This window comes from Mustela lutreola, chromosome 16 (genome assembly GCF_030435805.1).
Source record: "Mustela lutreola isolate mMusLut2 chromosome 16, mMusLut2.pri, whole genome shotgun sequence".
NCBI lineage: Eukaryota > Metazoa > Chordata > Mammalia > Carnivora > Mustelidae > Mustela > Mustela lutreola.
The window spans coordinates 58,343,871-58,356,892 of NC_081305.1; the positions used below are offsets into that span (position 1 = coordinate 58,343,871).

The 13,022-nt window shown below is 54.3% G+C and overlaps 1 protein-coding gene and 1 non-coding gene across 4 annotated transcripts; one reads left to right on the forward strand and one right to left on the reverse strand.

Annotated features, from left to right (window-relative positions):
- The first annotated feature begins 2,691 nt into the window (after positions 1-2,691).
- Positions 2,692-2,778, forward strand: TRNASTOP-UCA (transfer RNA opal suppressor (anticodon UCA)). Its single transcript has one exon. It is a non-coding gene; the product is annotated as a tRNA-Sec (tRNA).
- A 2,023-nt stretch (positions 2,779-4,801) lies between these two features.
- On the reverse strand, positions 4,802-11,654 carry FOSB (FosB proto-oncogene, AP-1 transcription factor subunit). Of its 3 annotated transcripts, XM_059152738.1 has the most exons (5): positions 10,953-11,653; positions 8,708-9,028; positions 8,361-8,468; positions 7,282-7,437; positions 7,002-7,141 (listed from the first exon to the last, which is right to left on the reverse strand). In XM_059152738.1, exons 1-5 carry the CDS (start codon positions 11,076-11,078, stop codon positions 7,139-7,141), a joined length of 714 nt encoding a protein of 237 aa, XP_059008721.1. In that variant the 5' UTR covers positions 11,079-11,653; the 3' UTR covers positions 7,002-7,138. The 3 variants fall into 3 exon arrangements, with proteins under 3 accessions (XP_059008720.1, XP_059008719.1, XP_059008721.1); XM_059152737.1 differs by having other exon boundaries at positions 4,802-7,437; positions 8,708-8,911; positions 10,953-11,654; XM_059152736.1 differs by having other exon boundaries at positions 4,802-7,437; positions 10,953-11,654.
- Between the last annotated feature and the right edge of the window lie 1,368 nt (positions 11,655-13,022).

Below are 13,022 nucleotides of genomic sequence, written 5' to 3' on the forward strand. Positions count from 1 at the left end.
TGAGCAGACGCTCAACCAACTGAGCCACACAGTCACCCAGGAGACTGGGTTCTAATGACCCACAGAACTGGATTTGAATCCCGGCTTCACTACCTCTTGGCTGTGTGACTTTAACAAGTGACTTCACCTCTCAAGGTCTCGGTTTCCTCAAATGGAAAACTGTTACCATAACCGGATAGATGTGGAAAGCCCTTGGCATAGGGCCTGGCATATACTAAATGCCCCGTAAACAGAGCTTGCTTGTGAGCTATGACATTGTTTCCCGAGTCTCGGTCATCTTCTCACGACCCTCAGGATCTTTCTGACCCTCGTTCTGCTTTTCTTCTAATATTTCCCTTTAAATTGGTTAATTAAAAATAAAATAAATGTCTTTTAAAAAGAAATGTTACTTCACCACCAAGGAAGTCAGTATCACTTGCCAGGAATAGAAGGTAACAGTAAAAATAAACACAAAACTATTAACATTTAAACTGTTTGTTCGTGCATCACCTAAAATCATCACACTTGCCTCTAGCGACGCATGTCACATTTTAGGAGATAGATAATGATGTTGTAGGACTAGTAGTTACAGCCCGTCTCTGTGTGTGTAGGGGTTGCCTAGCAGCAGCTATGTAACAAAAAAGAAAAAAGAAAAAAAAAAGCTCTTAAGGGGGCTTCTCTTGGATCTAGATCTGCCAAGCAGGGACTATGTTTTCAATTTCCAAATTAAAAAATAGCGAAATTTCCAAAAGATGCTTTTATTCACACTTTCCATAAGATAGTGTTGCTTTGTAACGTAGAATGGAGGGGGACACCTGGCACGCTCAGGGGAGTGTTCCGCTCCTAATCTTAGGATTCTGAGTTCGAGCCCCGCACTGGGAGTTGAGATTACATCAAAGTAAAATTAAACAAACAAAAAACTATTTAAAAAAAGAAAAAAGGATGGAGGAGGAAGAGGGACTGGTTGAAATTATGGGGCCAAGAATAGCTAAAGCCCCAAGTCCGTCCTTGGCTTCTAGTGAGCCCACCCTCCCTAGAAGCTGGAAACAGTCTGGAGTTTGAAACAGCCTTTATTGAGCGCCTCCTCACACTTTTATATCCATCTGCTCACTATGATTCCTCTAGTGAAATCAGCTGTACGAATCTTGTTTTCCAGATGGGGACCCCGGGGCTCAGAGAAGGATAATGTAATAATCTTATATTCACCCTACAAACATTTACCAAGCATGTGCTAAGTTCTCAAGCACTCTTTAGGCGGTAGAGACTCAGAAATAAGCCAAAAACAAAGTCCATAGTTTCATGGAAGTGATAAGTCCAGTGGGAGTGGACAGAGGATAAGCAAACAGACGTGGCAGGTGGTGCTCAGAGGGATGGAGAGAAGCCATCAGGGAAAGGGGATGGAGTAAGAGGACTTGTTATTTTATCAGGGAAGACTTCACCAGGTGGTGGTATTTGAGCAGAGGCCAGAGTGAAGGGAGGCAGTGAGTCAGTGAACATGTGGGGGAAAGGAGTTTCAGGCAGGGGGATCAGCAAACACAATGACTCTGAGAAAGAAGCATTCCTGATCTTGGTGTGTGCAGCAGGAGCTCTGTATGCCAGAAGCCAAGTAAATGAGCAAAGCAAACTAGGAGATGGTGTCAGAGGAGGGAAAAAGCTAGCATTCAGGGATTTTTTTTTTTTTTTAAGAAAGATTTTATTTATTTGACAGAGAGGGAGAGAGAGAGCGCACAAGCAGGGGGAGCTGCAGGCAGAGGGAGAGAGAGAAGCAGGCTCCCTGCTCAGCGGAGATCCCAGTACCATGGAATCATAAAAAGGCAGACACTTAACCGACTGAGCCACCCAGGTATCCCAGTATACGGATTTTGTAGGGCTATGGTGAGAACTTTGACTTTTACTCTGAGATGGGAGCTCTGGGTAGGTTTCATGTGTTCTGGAACGATAGCGTTTGTCAAAGGATCCCTGACTTAGATTATAGAAGGGTCACCTTTTTTCTAATGACAGGATGGCACAGGTTTTATTCCCCCAGGTATTTAGACTGTGTGAACTGGGGTACGGTACGAGCAGTTTCTAAGCGTCGGTTTCCTTGGCTATAAAATACAGGCAGAAACTAATGATCCCTAGTGTCTTAAGCTCAATGGGGACAGAATTTCTGTCATGCCGCTGCCTAGAACAGTGCCTGGGCTTTATTTAGTAGGCGCTCAAATATTTGAATGAACCTAGAACTCTGGAGGTCGTTGAAGTTCCAAAAAGGAACAGCAGGTGTCGCACCAGCCCCATAACCGCCGACCCGGAATCTCCGGGGCTGGGCTAAATCAAACTTTAGCAGGAACTAGCTCACTCGAACTCGGATTTTTTCAGAGAAGGGGCTTCTGAAAGCCGACTTATGACTTTCTCCTCTTGAAAAACAAACTTCTCACCTGGAAAAAAAACGGTTTCGGATACTTTTACATCTAGAAGCGAGGGGGCCCCCGTCCTCGAACGCCGCTTCCCAGCATGCGCGGCGCTATGCAAATGAAGGCGGTTTCCAAAGTGAGGATGAGTCATGCCCATGCAAGAAAAAGGTAACATTTTGGAAGGATATATGTCGTAGTTGGGGAGAATTTATAGATATCAGAGTCAACAATATTGCACACGCCCAAGATACGTGACCATAACTGTAAAAAGATAACACTTTTTGAATTTTATATAGCTGTGTGAGAGAGGCCTTGTCTTGCCCGGATGATCCTCAGTGGTCTGGGGTGCAGGCTTCAAACCTGTAGCTGTCTAGCGACAGAGTGGTTCAATTCCACCTTTCGGGCGATACTATCCTCCCTTTTTCATACTCCCATGAGACTGGACATTAGAGCATGATTGTTAGGGAGAGGGTTCTTCCTGCCCGCGCCTACGCCACACGAGTCTCCTTTCCCACGTGGATTATCACTTTTACTGGGAGTATCAGAGATGATTCCAAAAGATGATGAAAGTCATCCTGGATTTCTCCCCTTCGCTTGCTTATTCTCCCATTCAATCATGTGCTTACTCACGTATTTAATCACTTATTCATAGGTCAAATACTCATTTATTCATTCATTCATTCATTCATTCACGCACTCATTCAACAAGTATTTGCTGGGTGCCAGGGGTTGGGAATACAATGTTGATCACAGCCCCCACCCTGGCCTCACGGTGTTCTCAGTCCAGGGAAGGAGATAAACATTCAATAACCATTAATTACATATTTAGTGAACAACTGCAAAGATGGTAACTACTGGGAAGGCAAGTATCGAACTTAGAGGCCATCTAATAAGGAGAACTGAGCCCAGGTCGGATGTCAGTGTTACATGTGGGCAGACACTTGAAGGATGAGAGGGGATGAACCAACAGAAAAGGGGAATATTCCAAGCCGGGGATCAAAGTGGCCCCAATAAGAGCAGTAAGGATAGTGATGACTGCACCTTCGCTCTGCACTCGGCATGGGTATGCATGAGCTCCCTGACTCCTTATAGCTCCATTCTGCAGCTGAGAAAACTGAGGTTCACAGAAATGAAGCTTCTTGTCCAAGGTCACCCAGCTTTGGTAGGCTCTCAGACTCCTGGCCCAAGCTATTTACTACTGCCCTGTGCTGTCTTTCTGAAACCAGCTTTTCACTAAGTCCTCTCTGTTCTTCCTCCTACTATCTTTTCAATTCCCATCCTCCTCTCTGATTTCATAGCCCTGCCCCTGTTCCAGGCTTCCCCACCCTAGATCAGTGTCCCCACCCTAGAACCTCCCTGGTCTCCTGCCCCAGTCTTGCCCCTTTCTCTGCCAGCTACCCTCAACTTAGTGGTTAAAGCTGTCTTTCTAAAGCACAAGCCTGCCCCTACCTTTCTTGCACTCAAACCTGCTATGGCTCCCCAGTGCCCAAAAGAGATGATCTAAATTCTTAGTCTGGAATTTAAGCCTGCAGAATCTGGTCCTTGCTGAGCAATTTCTCCATACCTTTTGCTCTGTGAACCTCTAGCTCCCTTACTATATCAAGCCCTCTCCCCACCAACCTCTTTGTGCTCACTGCATCATTTTCTATCCCCTTCTACGTCCTCTGTGTAGCCTCCAGGACTCAGCTCAGCAGTCCCTCCTCAAGGAAGTCTTTCCTTGTCTCCCTGACCAGGTTACGTGCCCTCACTGGGCTCATGGATTCCCCCAACTCTATGCCCTTGAGATCATCCCCAACAGATCTGGGTCCCTCTCTGTACTGTGAGCCCTAGGAGGGGGAGGGCCTGGAGGTGTCTCAGTCCATGCCTTGTCCCCAACACTGCCCAGCACTGGGGTGGGCACACAGTAGGTACTTAGGAAATGTTTCCTATTGATTAATAAATTATATGAGACAGTATCTTTGGTTCAGCCCATTTTAGGTGGACCCCTATAAGTTCATAACCCAGAAAATATGATGGCCTGAAAAGCAAAAGGAAATTCATCTTCACTGTAATGTGGTCCATGTTTTTTGTCTCATAAAACCTCGAGGACTGATAGGCGCTGTCTGAGCTTTGGTCCTGTAGGATGTGTGCTTCAAATTTCTCGATCTGTTCCACCTTCACTCAGGTCATCCCACATCTCACAGGGTCTGGGTGAGTTCCTCTATTGTCAAGAAACCCAAAAAAACACCCTTTGGCATTTCAGGACCTCTCACCCACTGTTCTGCCTCATCCCCTCAGAGCGGAGGCAGACCCTATAGGAAGTCCTCTGACTCCCTACCCTCCTCTGTCCTGTTGTCCTGCTGTAGACTGATTCCCAGGCCGGAGTCTCACAATGTGTTGTGTGTGGGCGAAGCCCCCTCATTGGGAACAGACCCTACAGCTTGGCAGACTCATATTTAAGAGCTTTTTATTGGCGACAGTGCAGAACCACGGCGGGAGGGTAGTGGCCCAGTGCCAGCCAGCCCCAGCCCCCCAGGGTCAGGTGCAAAATACAAAAAGAGAATCACAAATACAGCATGGGGCGAGGGGTTGGGATTCAATAAGTTGTGGTCCAGCAGGGGCAGCCCCCCCCCCCCAAGTCTCACACTCACACCCAGAATCCTTAAAAGATACAGACTGTAGAAGTCTATGATTCCTCAGGCTTCACTCACGAAAATAAAATCTCACGTCCCCAACAAAGCCAGAGTCAGGAGACAGCTGGAGGACCGGGGACAGTCAGCAAACAGACCCAAAACGACCAGGTGAAAACAGGGAGAGAAAAGACGGCCAGCGACTGCCCCAAACCACCGGAGGGGCCAAGACAATCCGGAGAGACAGGGAGAGACAGCCAGAGGAAAGGGAGCCTGAAACAGGCTGACTCGAAGTTTCCAGAAGCAGTGTTTCCGAGTCAACGGGGCGCTGCTTTGGGGGCCAACGTGATGCAGGCCGACGTTGCAGAAGCGCTCACACACTCACGCGCACGCACGCACACTCACACCCATATATAATATATTTATTTATACATAATAGATATAAGTGCCTTTCGGAAACCAGGAAAGGGATAAATAGCCACGGGGCGGGGTGGGGGGCGCGGGACAGGGCACGTGGAATGTTTCCCATGCAGCACAGAAGGCGGCGTGGCCCACCCTAAGTTAAAAAAATATCAATCCGCCTCAGGAGAGAGTTCTCGAGAGGTGAAGCACAAGGACAGGCGGGGCAGGGGAGCCCGAACCCAGAATCAGGACGTGTGGAGGGCCTGGGGCAGGGAAGCTGGGACCGCAGGAGAGCAGCCCCTTCGAGTTTGCCAGTCCGAAAATACTGGGGCTTGGGGGGGCCAAAGCCTCGGCCTTGAAGTCTTCTCCGGAAAAAATACTGGGGGTCCCCTGGCAACCTCTCATTGTTCCCTTTCTAGAAAGGATGTAGGGGTGCCACGGGGAGGGAGAAGTTGGCGTCCTAGGCCGGGGTAAGGGGACAGGCCTTAAAGAAAAAGGCCAGGGCTTGGGGCTGGGGGTCCTGAGGACAGAGGCCACGCGGTTGGAAAACTGTCACCCCCACTCTCCATCCTGTCACCCCTGGAGTCTAACTCACTGTTGAGGGGAGGAAGGAGGCAGCTGGGGCGAGGGGAGACCAAGGAAAGGATTTGAGGCGGGAGGGGGGCACAATCCGCTCCCCACCAAGGGTTCTGTCTCATCGGGCTCCCCCCACCCCCCACCCCCAATCCGGCCAACTCGGTTCACAGTATAAAGCACTCCAGCAGGACGGGCATCACAGCGCCCCCTGCTGCCTGAATCAGAGAGGCCCTGCAAGGAAGGCCGGGAGGGAAGGCTGAGCCAGGCTGGGGAGGCATGGGGTAACACTGTCATCAGAAAAGGAGGGCTGGGGGCCGACTTGGAATTGAGGGGGGGGGTTCTTAGGAGGCCAAGAATTCAGATCAGAGCCACTTTTGCCAGGAGTGGGAAGGCTGGACAGCCAGGGAGCGAGGTTCACATTTCAGACTAAGTCGGTGGGAGGGAAGATTATCATAAGGGGCATCAACTTCCCTTAAAGGGAGGCTCAATTCCGAAGAGGATCTAACCACGTGGAAATGTTGGATAAATAAGCTAGGGTCGGGGGAGCAGGGAGAACCAGCCTGGTCACCCCCTGAAGGGTGGGTGTGGGAGGCGGTGGGGCAGTGGTCTGTGGCATTTCCTTGTCGGGCCTCTCTGGAGCAGAGTTCAGCCCACCCCGCAGCCCACCACCAGCACCCCTTTCCCTCCGCCCAAAGCGAGGCGCCCCCCAACCCCCCACCCATCCCCAGAGGTTGGGTTGAGGTGAAAGGGCCAACAGGCAGCTGGGGGCGGGGTCCATTCCCTCCCCGCCCCCTGCCCCCAAAGTCACCAGCTTCCTGGCCTCGCCGGGCCACAGAAACAAGAGGCGGCACAAAACACAAGGAGGTCCTCCTGTCCGATGACAGTGATCGCAGAGAGTCAGACAGGAGAGGCAGGAAGGCCACACACCCGCTTTGTCTCTTCCCCTCTCTCTCTCTTCCTCCTCCTCTTCCAAATCGCTCCCCCTCGTGTGTTTGTTTGTTTTGTGTCTAAAGAGTTCACAGAGCAAGAAGGGAGGGCGAGTTCAGGGGGTCGGTGGGCTGGTCACTGCCGCTGGGGCGTTGGGCGCCGGTGAACGCGGAGACCTCCGGGCAGGTGAGGACAAACGAGGAAGTGTACGAAGGGTTAACAACGGGGAAGGGGTCGCCGAGGACTTGAACTTCACTGTGTGTAAAGAGAGAAGCTGTCAGGTTGGGGGATGCGTCTTGGCTGGTCTGGAAGGGCAGGGGCGGTGGTGGCGGGGGCGGCAGCAGCCAGCTGAAACCATCTTCCTTAGTGGATGCCGACCCCGGCAAATCTCTCACCTCCGCCATCGGGCCGGGCCCCGGCCCCTCTTCGTAGGGGATCTTGCAGCCCGGTTTGTGGGCCACCAGCACAAACTCCAGACGCTCCTTCTCCTTTTGGAGCTCAGCGATCTCCGACTCCAGCTCTGCCTTTTCTTCCTCCAACTGATCTGTCTCCTGGGGTCCAGTCACACGCAGGAGGGGGAAGAAGGAGAAAAAGGCCGTGAGTGACAGGACAAGGTGGGTCATGGCTGAAACCATGTCCCTTACTCCTGCTGCTGAGGCCCCCGGCTGGAAGGCAGCTTGGGGCTGAATGGCGAGACCCCCTGATGTGGGGTCCGGATGTACTACAGGAGTCGGGGCAAGGGTCTCGCCTTCCCGGCGCCTGTCCCCACCCCCCACCCCGCCTCCCCTGCCATGTGTTCAGTGGGAACTGAGAAGCGCACAGGGGCACATGGAGAGCTCTAGTTGCCAGAGGCACTCAGAGGTTTGTTGAGTGAATGAATGAATGATTGTTCCCTGTTTGTAATGCCACCTCTTCTCCACCTTTCCCCTTCCCCCTCTGTCTCCCAGGGAAGAGACCCCGCGGGAAAGGAGAGGATTTTTCCGATTTCCTCTAGGGGCAGCAGGTCACCCTGTAGGAACCAGTCCCAGACCAAGGTAAATTGTGAAAAAGGGAAGGAGGCGTTGGCGCATGCCACCTGCCCCCACTCTGAGCGGTCTGGGTGCGTATGGTAAGAACTGACGTGGGATCAAAGCTTTTGGCTTCCCAGACTCTCCAGAATGTCAAAGCTAGAAGGAGCCTGGAAAATTCTAGGAGGGGTGGAAGAGATGGAGAAACCGAGGCAAAAATGGGCTATGGCTTGCCCAAGCCCAAAAGGGAGAAGAAAGGTCATAAAGCGGGACTGGCATGGCTGGGTGTGTGGAAGGGTCTGTGTGTGTACCGGGGATTACCCCACCTGGCCACACCCATACCTAGTTCACGTGCAGAACCTCTGGCTCTCAGCCCAGGACCAGGGCACAGGTGGCAAGGGGCAGAGGATGGGGGAGAGTCCCCCTCCCATGTGCCCTCACCCCTCCCTCCCCAGGCCGCTGCTCACCGCCTGGAGTCGGTCAGTCAGCTCCCTCCGACGGTTCCTACACTTAGCTGCTGCCAATTTGTTGCGTTCCCGACGAACCCTTCTCTTCTCCTCCTCCTCCGGAGTAAGCTGAGTAGGGGAGACAGAGGCCATGAGGTCTGCGGACACGGTGCGCTGCCTCCAACCGTCCCAACCCCCTCTTCTTCTCCAGGGGCCACAGGAGGACCCTCTATTCCTCCCCATCTGTAGCAAGGATGCTAGGGTTTCTGTGGCACTAAGGCCTCAGTGGTCCCTCACCCCACTGGTGAGAAAGTTCCCACCTCTCTTGCTTCCTACTCCCAGGCCAAGTTGAGATGCCCCTTACTCACCGTCTCCTCTCGGGGTCTCCGAGGCCGGGCTCGGGCCGGGCGGGCAGGCCCAGGTCCACTGGTGGTTCCGCTGGTGGAAGGTCCACCACTGCCAGTAGCTCCGCCGCTGCTGTAGCCGCTCATGCCTGGCGTGGAGTAACTGGTTCCTGGCATGTCGTAGGGGTCAACAGCTGGGGGCTGGGAGGCCAGTGGTTGCCCCTGGGACTGGGCCATGGAAGAGATGAGGGTGGGTTGCACGAGCCACTGGAGGTCCTGGCTGGTTGTGATCGCGGTGACCGTGGGCACGAAGGAACCGGGCATTTCCCCGAGACCGGCGCACTCCTACGGGGTGACACATACACACACAGGCGTAGACACACAAACAGAGACACCGACACACACACACCCAACACACATACACACACCGACCCCGTGAGTGAGCACAGGGCGAGCGGGTGTGGATGTGTGTGTCACAGGCAAAAAGCCACAACACCCACCCTTCCACTACACCGTGACGCAGTGCTAATGAGAGGATTTCTGCTCAACTGGCTTCTACCTCCTCCTTCTTCTTCGGGGAAAGGTTGCACGGTTCCAGCGGGTGGTGAATCACACCCCGGGTTGGTGACTCTTAGGTGGGGGGGTGGGGAGGAGGCTGGACACAGCCGGGTGACAGAACCCCCGGGAAGGAGTCACAGCCACACACACAGCCACAACACCCCACCCCCACCCCAGAGGCAAGGGGAGGGAGAGAGAGAGGCCTTAGGCCAAGCCTTCCTCTACACTCACACCCGTACACACACCCCTCTGAGCCGGGGGGATGAGCGACTGGAAGGTCCATGAGACCTCCGTGCAGAGGCGGGGGGTCTTAGTTAAAAGGGTGTTGGGGGACGGCCCTAGGAGTTTTGAACAACGTTTCAAGTAATTGTTTCTCTATAGAGTGAGACTGACAAAAGACAGATTACGGTAAGCGGGACAGGTAGAGAAAAGTGACGATCGGGCTCCCTCAGACTACCACGGAGGGAGAATGTTGTACGTCCTGCGCCCTGAGCCGGAGCGGCGCTCATCTACCCCCACCCCCAAATGGAACCCTAGGACTGCTCGGAAGGCTTAACTACTCTCCCAGGGGGCGTGGTGAGGGATGGGCTGGCTCGCTGGCCAATGAGAGTCCAGGAAGCCCAGAGGAGGCGGGGCTCCTGGAGACAACCTGGCTGGTTCCCCTAGGGCTAACGGTTCTAGTCCTGTCTTCCGACACAGCGAAGGGATCAGGTGACCGGAGCAGGGGGACTGGGACTGTGTCTGTGTGTGCCCGGAGAAGAGAGTGACGGCCACCCATGTCTCCCAAAGAGACCCCGGCACACAGACGCTCTCGGCCCCTGAGATGGGAGGGCCCTGATCCCCGCGAGGTCCTCGCGAACCCATTGGATCGCAGAGGGTCGCTCCTGTCACGACAGGAATCCCCTCTCTCTGCCTTCAGAGGCCCGTAAAAGAGACCCCAGCGCCGAGGAACCACGAGTTCCGGGGACGGAGCTGGGGGAAGGGAAATGCACCCTACAAATAGGAAGGGAAAGTTGATTGGCCGTAGCCTGCGCCGCGGCGACCAATCGGAACGCCGGGCTGCCCCCTCCCTTAGCAACGTGGCCCAGGCGTTCCAAAATAGAACGCTCCGGGACGTCAGGGGCGGGGCGGACGAAGGGGGCGCCGCGCGCCGTGCGTGCCCCGCGTCAGACGGAGGATTCCAGCGCGTCAGCCGTTACGCACGGGTCCCCCGTTACGTCTCCGCGCAGGAGGCGGAGGCAGAGCTTCCAAGCGAGGGTTCGAGGCCAGCTCGCTCGCGGGATCGAGGGCAACTCGATGCTGGAGTAGGCGCTCCGATGGAGAAGGAAAAGGGAAGAGGCTACTGGAAGCTTCCCCGGAATTTCCCCCACCTGCCTAACTGCGCTAGCTCCAGGTTGGGGACCTGAGTCGGGAGCAGTCCCGGAGCAAGCTAAAAGTTCTCAGCCCTGCTACCGCATACACGTTGCACTGAACGGAGCATTCTCCCCACCCCCAAAGCTCACCTCTCTGCTTTCCCTCCCAGCGATCCGCGCACACCACCAATTGCAAACACGCCCCGACTTTGCAGTTTGCCAAGTGCGCGGTGAGCCTATTCCCTCTCAGATCCCGAGTTTTGGTGCGTCTCTATTTGGGGTGGAGGGATTGCTCGATCCATTCCTGACTTTTAAAAAATAAAGCCCATAAAGCAGCACCCTAACCCTCTAGAACTTACCTGGGAGGCGGCGGCGGTGGGTGGACTGCCGAAGGAGTCCACTGAAGACAGATACTGAGACTCGGCGGAGGGTGAGGAGCTGCACCGGGAGCCGGAGTCGTAGTCTCCGGGGAAAGCTTGAAACATTTCCCTGGGCACAGGGGGGGCCCTGTGACCACGCTGAGGTCGCCGGGAAGCCAAGGCTATGGCCGGGTGGAAAAGAAAGCTGCGAGTCCGGGGTGAGCCGACCGCGTCCCCTAAGCGCGCTGTCCGAGGAAACTCGGGATGGGGGCAGCGTCCCGCTCCAACAATGGCAAAGTTTCTGTGCAATTCCTCTGCGGTGCCCAGGCCCCCACAAGATGCCGCTGTGCCTCCTGAAAGTCCAGGCTCCGCAGGACCCAGGGGCGTGGGGGGGGATCGCTCCCCCAGAGGCGGAAAGCGCTGTCTTGCTGTACAGAATCGGCTTCGGGTGCGCTCTCCTCCACGCGTCCAGCGGGTCCCACGGGGGGAGGGGAGTAATAAAGAAGACAAAAAGAGTAAGTCGCTCCTCCAAAATAAAATGTAGAATTATCTAGAAGAATCCTCCCCAAAACTTTCTCGCCGGAAAAGAAAAGCCAAACTGAACTTCACAGCCCCCAAGAAAAACCACAACAATCAAGTCCCCAAGTTCCAGCTCCGCCTGTCCCTGCCGAGGCCGTAGCTCTCAGTCTTATGAATGAACCCCAAAGCCGCCAGCCTGTATTTATATGCCCGGGACCCGCCTCCCTGCTTACGTCACCCTACCCCAGCTCCACAAACTTCCTAAAATCTCCGGCCCTGCTGAACTCAGCCCCGCGCCGTCCCGCAAGAGGTCTGCCCTAGCCTCGGTCTGTCCACCTGCATCACCCTCGCGACCCTGGGGGTCGTGGGGGCTGCATTCCAGAGCCCTCGGCGGGAGGGGATCCCGGCCCCGCCTCCCAGGAGTTCCTGTGACGCAATTAGCCATATAAGGAGCTCGGCCGGCGCGGCAGAGTGTTTGTTTGGTATCCTAGCAATTACGTCAGAGGGAATCCCTCGCTCGCTCGCGCGCTCACCCCGCGCGCCTGCGGAACCCGCCCGCACCTGCGCAGTGCCGCGCCGCCCCGGGGGCTGGTATTAATAGGCTCTGAATCTAGCCTGGGGAAGACCCGGGTAAGTGGGTACTTTTCACCTCCGGCAGCCCCTCCCAGCCCTCCCGGTGGAGCAGCGCCCTCACTCAAGAAGGTCAGATCCCCAGAAAGAGACCCTGGCTGCTGTGGTGTAGCCACGTAGGCGGGGAAACTGAGTCCCGAGCGGAGTGGGAGGGACTGTGATGTTCCAGATGAAAGAGGAGGTGGGGGTGGAGTCCCGAGGCTTCTGGTAGCTTCGGTCCTGGTGGCCCTGACTTGGGGAAATGTTATTCCTTTCTGAGCTTCAGCTTCAGTTTTCCCGTCCGGACAAAGGATGTGTGTTTTGGACCCCCTGGCCCCGCACGCAGTCCGGCGTTTGGGAGGTACGCGGGTTTGGAGCGGGCAGAGATCAGAATTCAGCGTGAGAAGTCCCTGCTGATAGTGGTGGTAACCTCTCCTTCCCGCTTCATAATCCTCCCTTTAGACCTAAGAAAAAAATGTGTGTTGAACAAGAATTGATAATAATAATAGATGCCGTGTATTTAACTACGAGCAAATACCAGCCTCCTGTTGTAAGCCTTTCACCACGAGATCTGTAATCCTTAAACCAGCGTTTGAAGGTTAAGGGAGGAAAATCTTCACTTTATTAAAGAGGGAAAAAATACTCGAAGAGGTTAAGTGACTTGTCCAGGATCCCATGGCAAGAAATTCAAACCCAGAATGTTAAACTGCAGAGCTCCTACCATCTTCCTGATTTCTGAGAACTGCCTGGTTCAGCGGGACTCCCTGAAAACCCTGGGTCTTGGGATTGTTTAAAGGGTAACGGTGATTTCTGGGAAACCTAAGCCTTTCGAACCTACCTCCTGCTACCTTCTGCTGGTGGTGTGTACTGTTGTGACTCAGGCTTAGAGCGGTAGAGCTGCTTTCCTGAGGCCTCTCAGTTAGGAAACAGGGTTCAAGAATT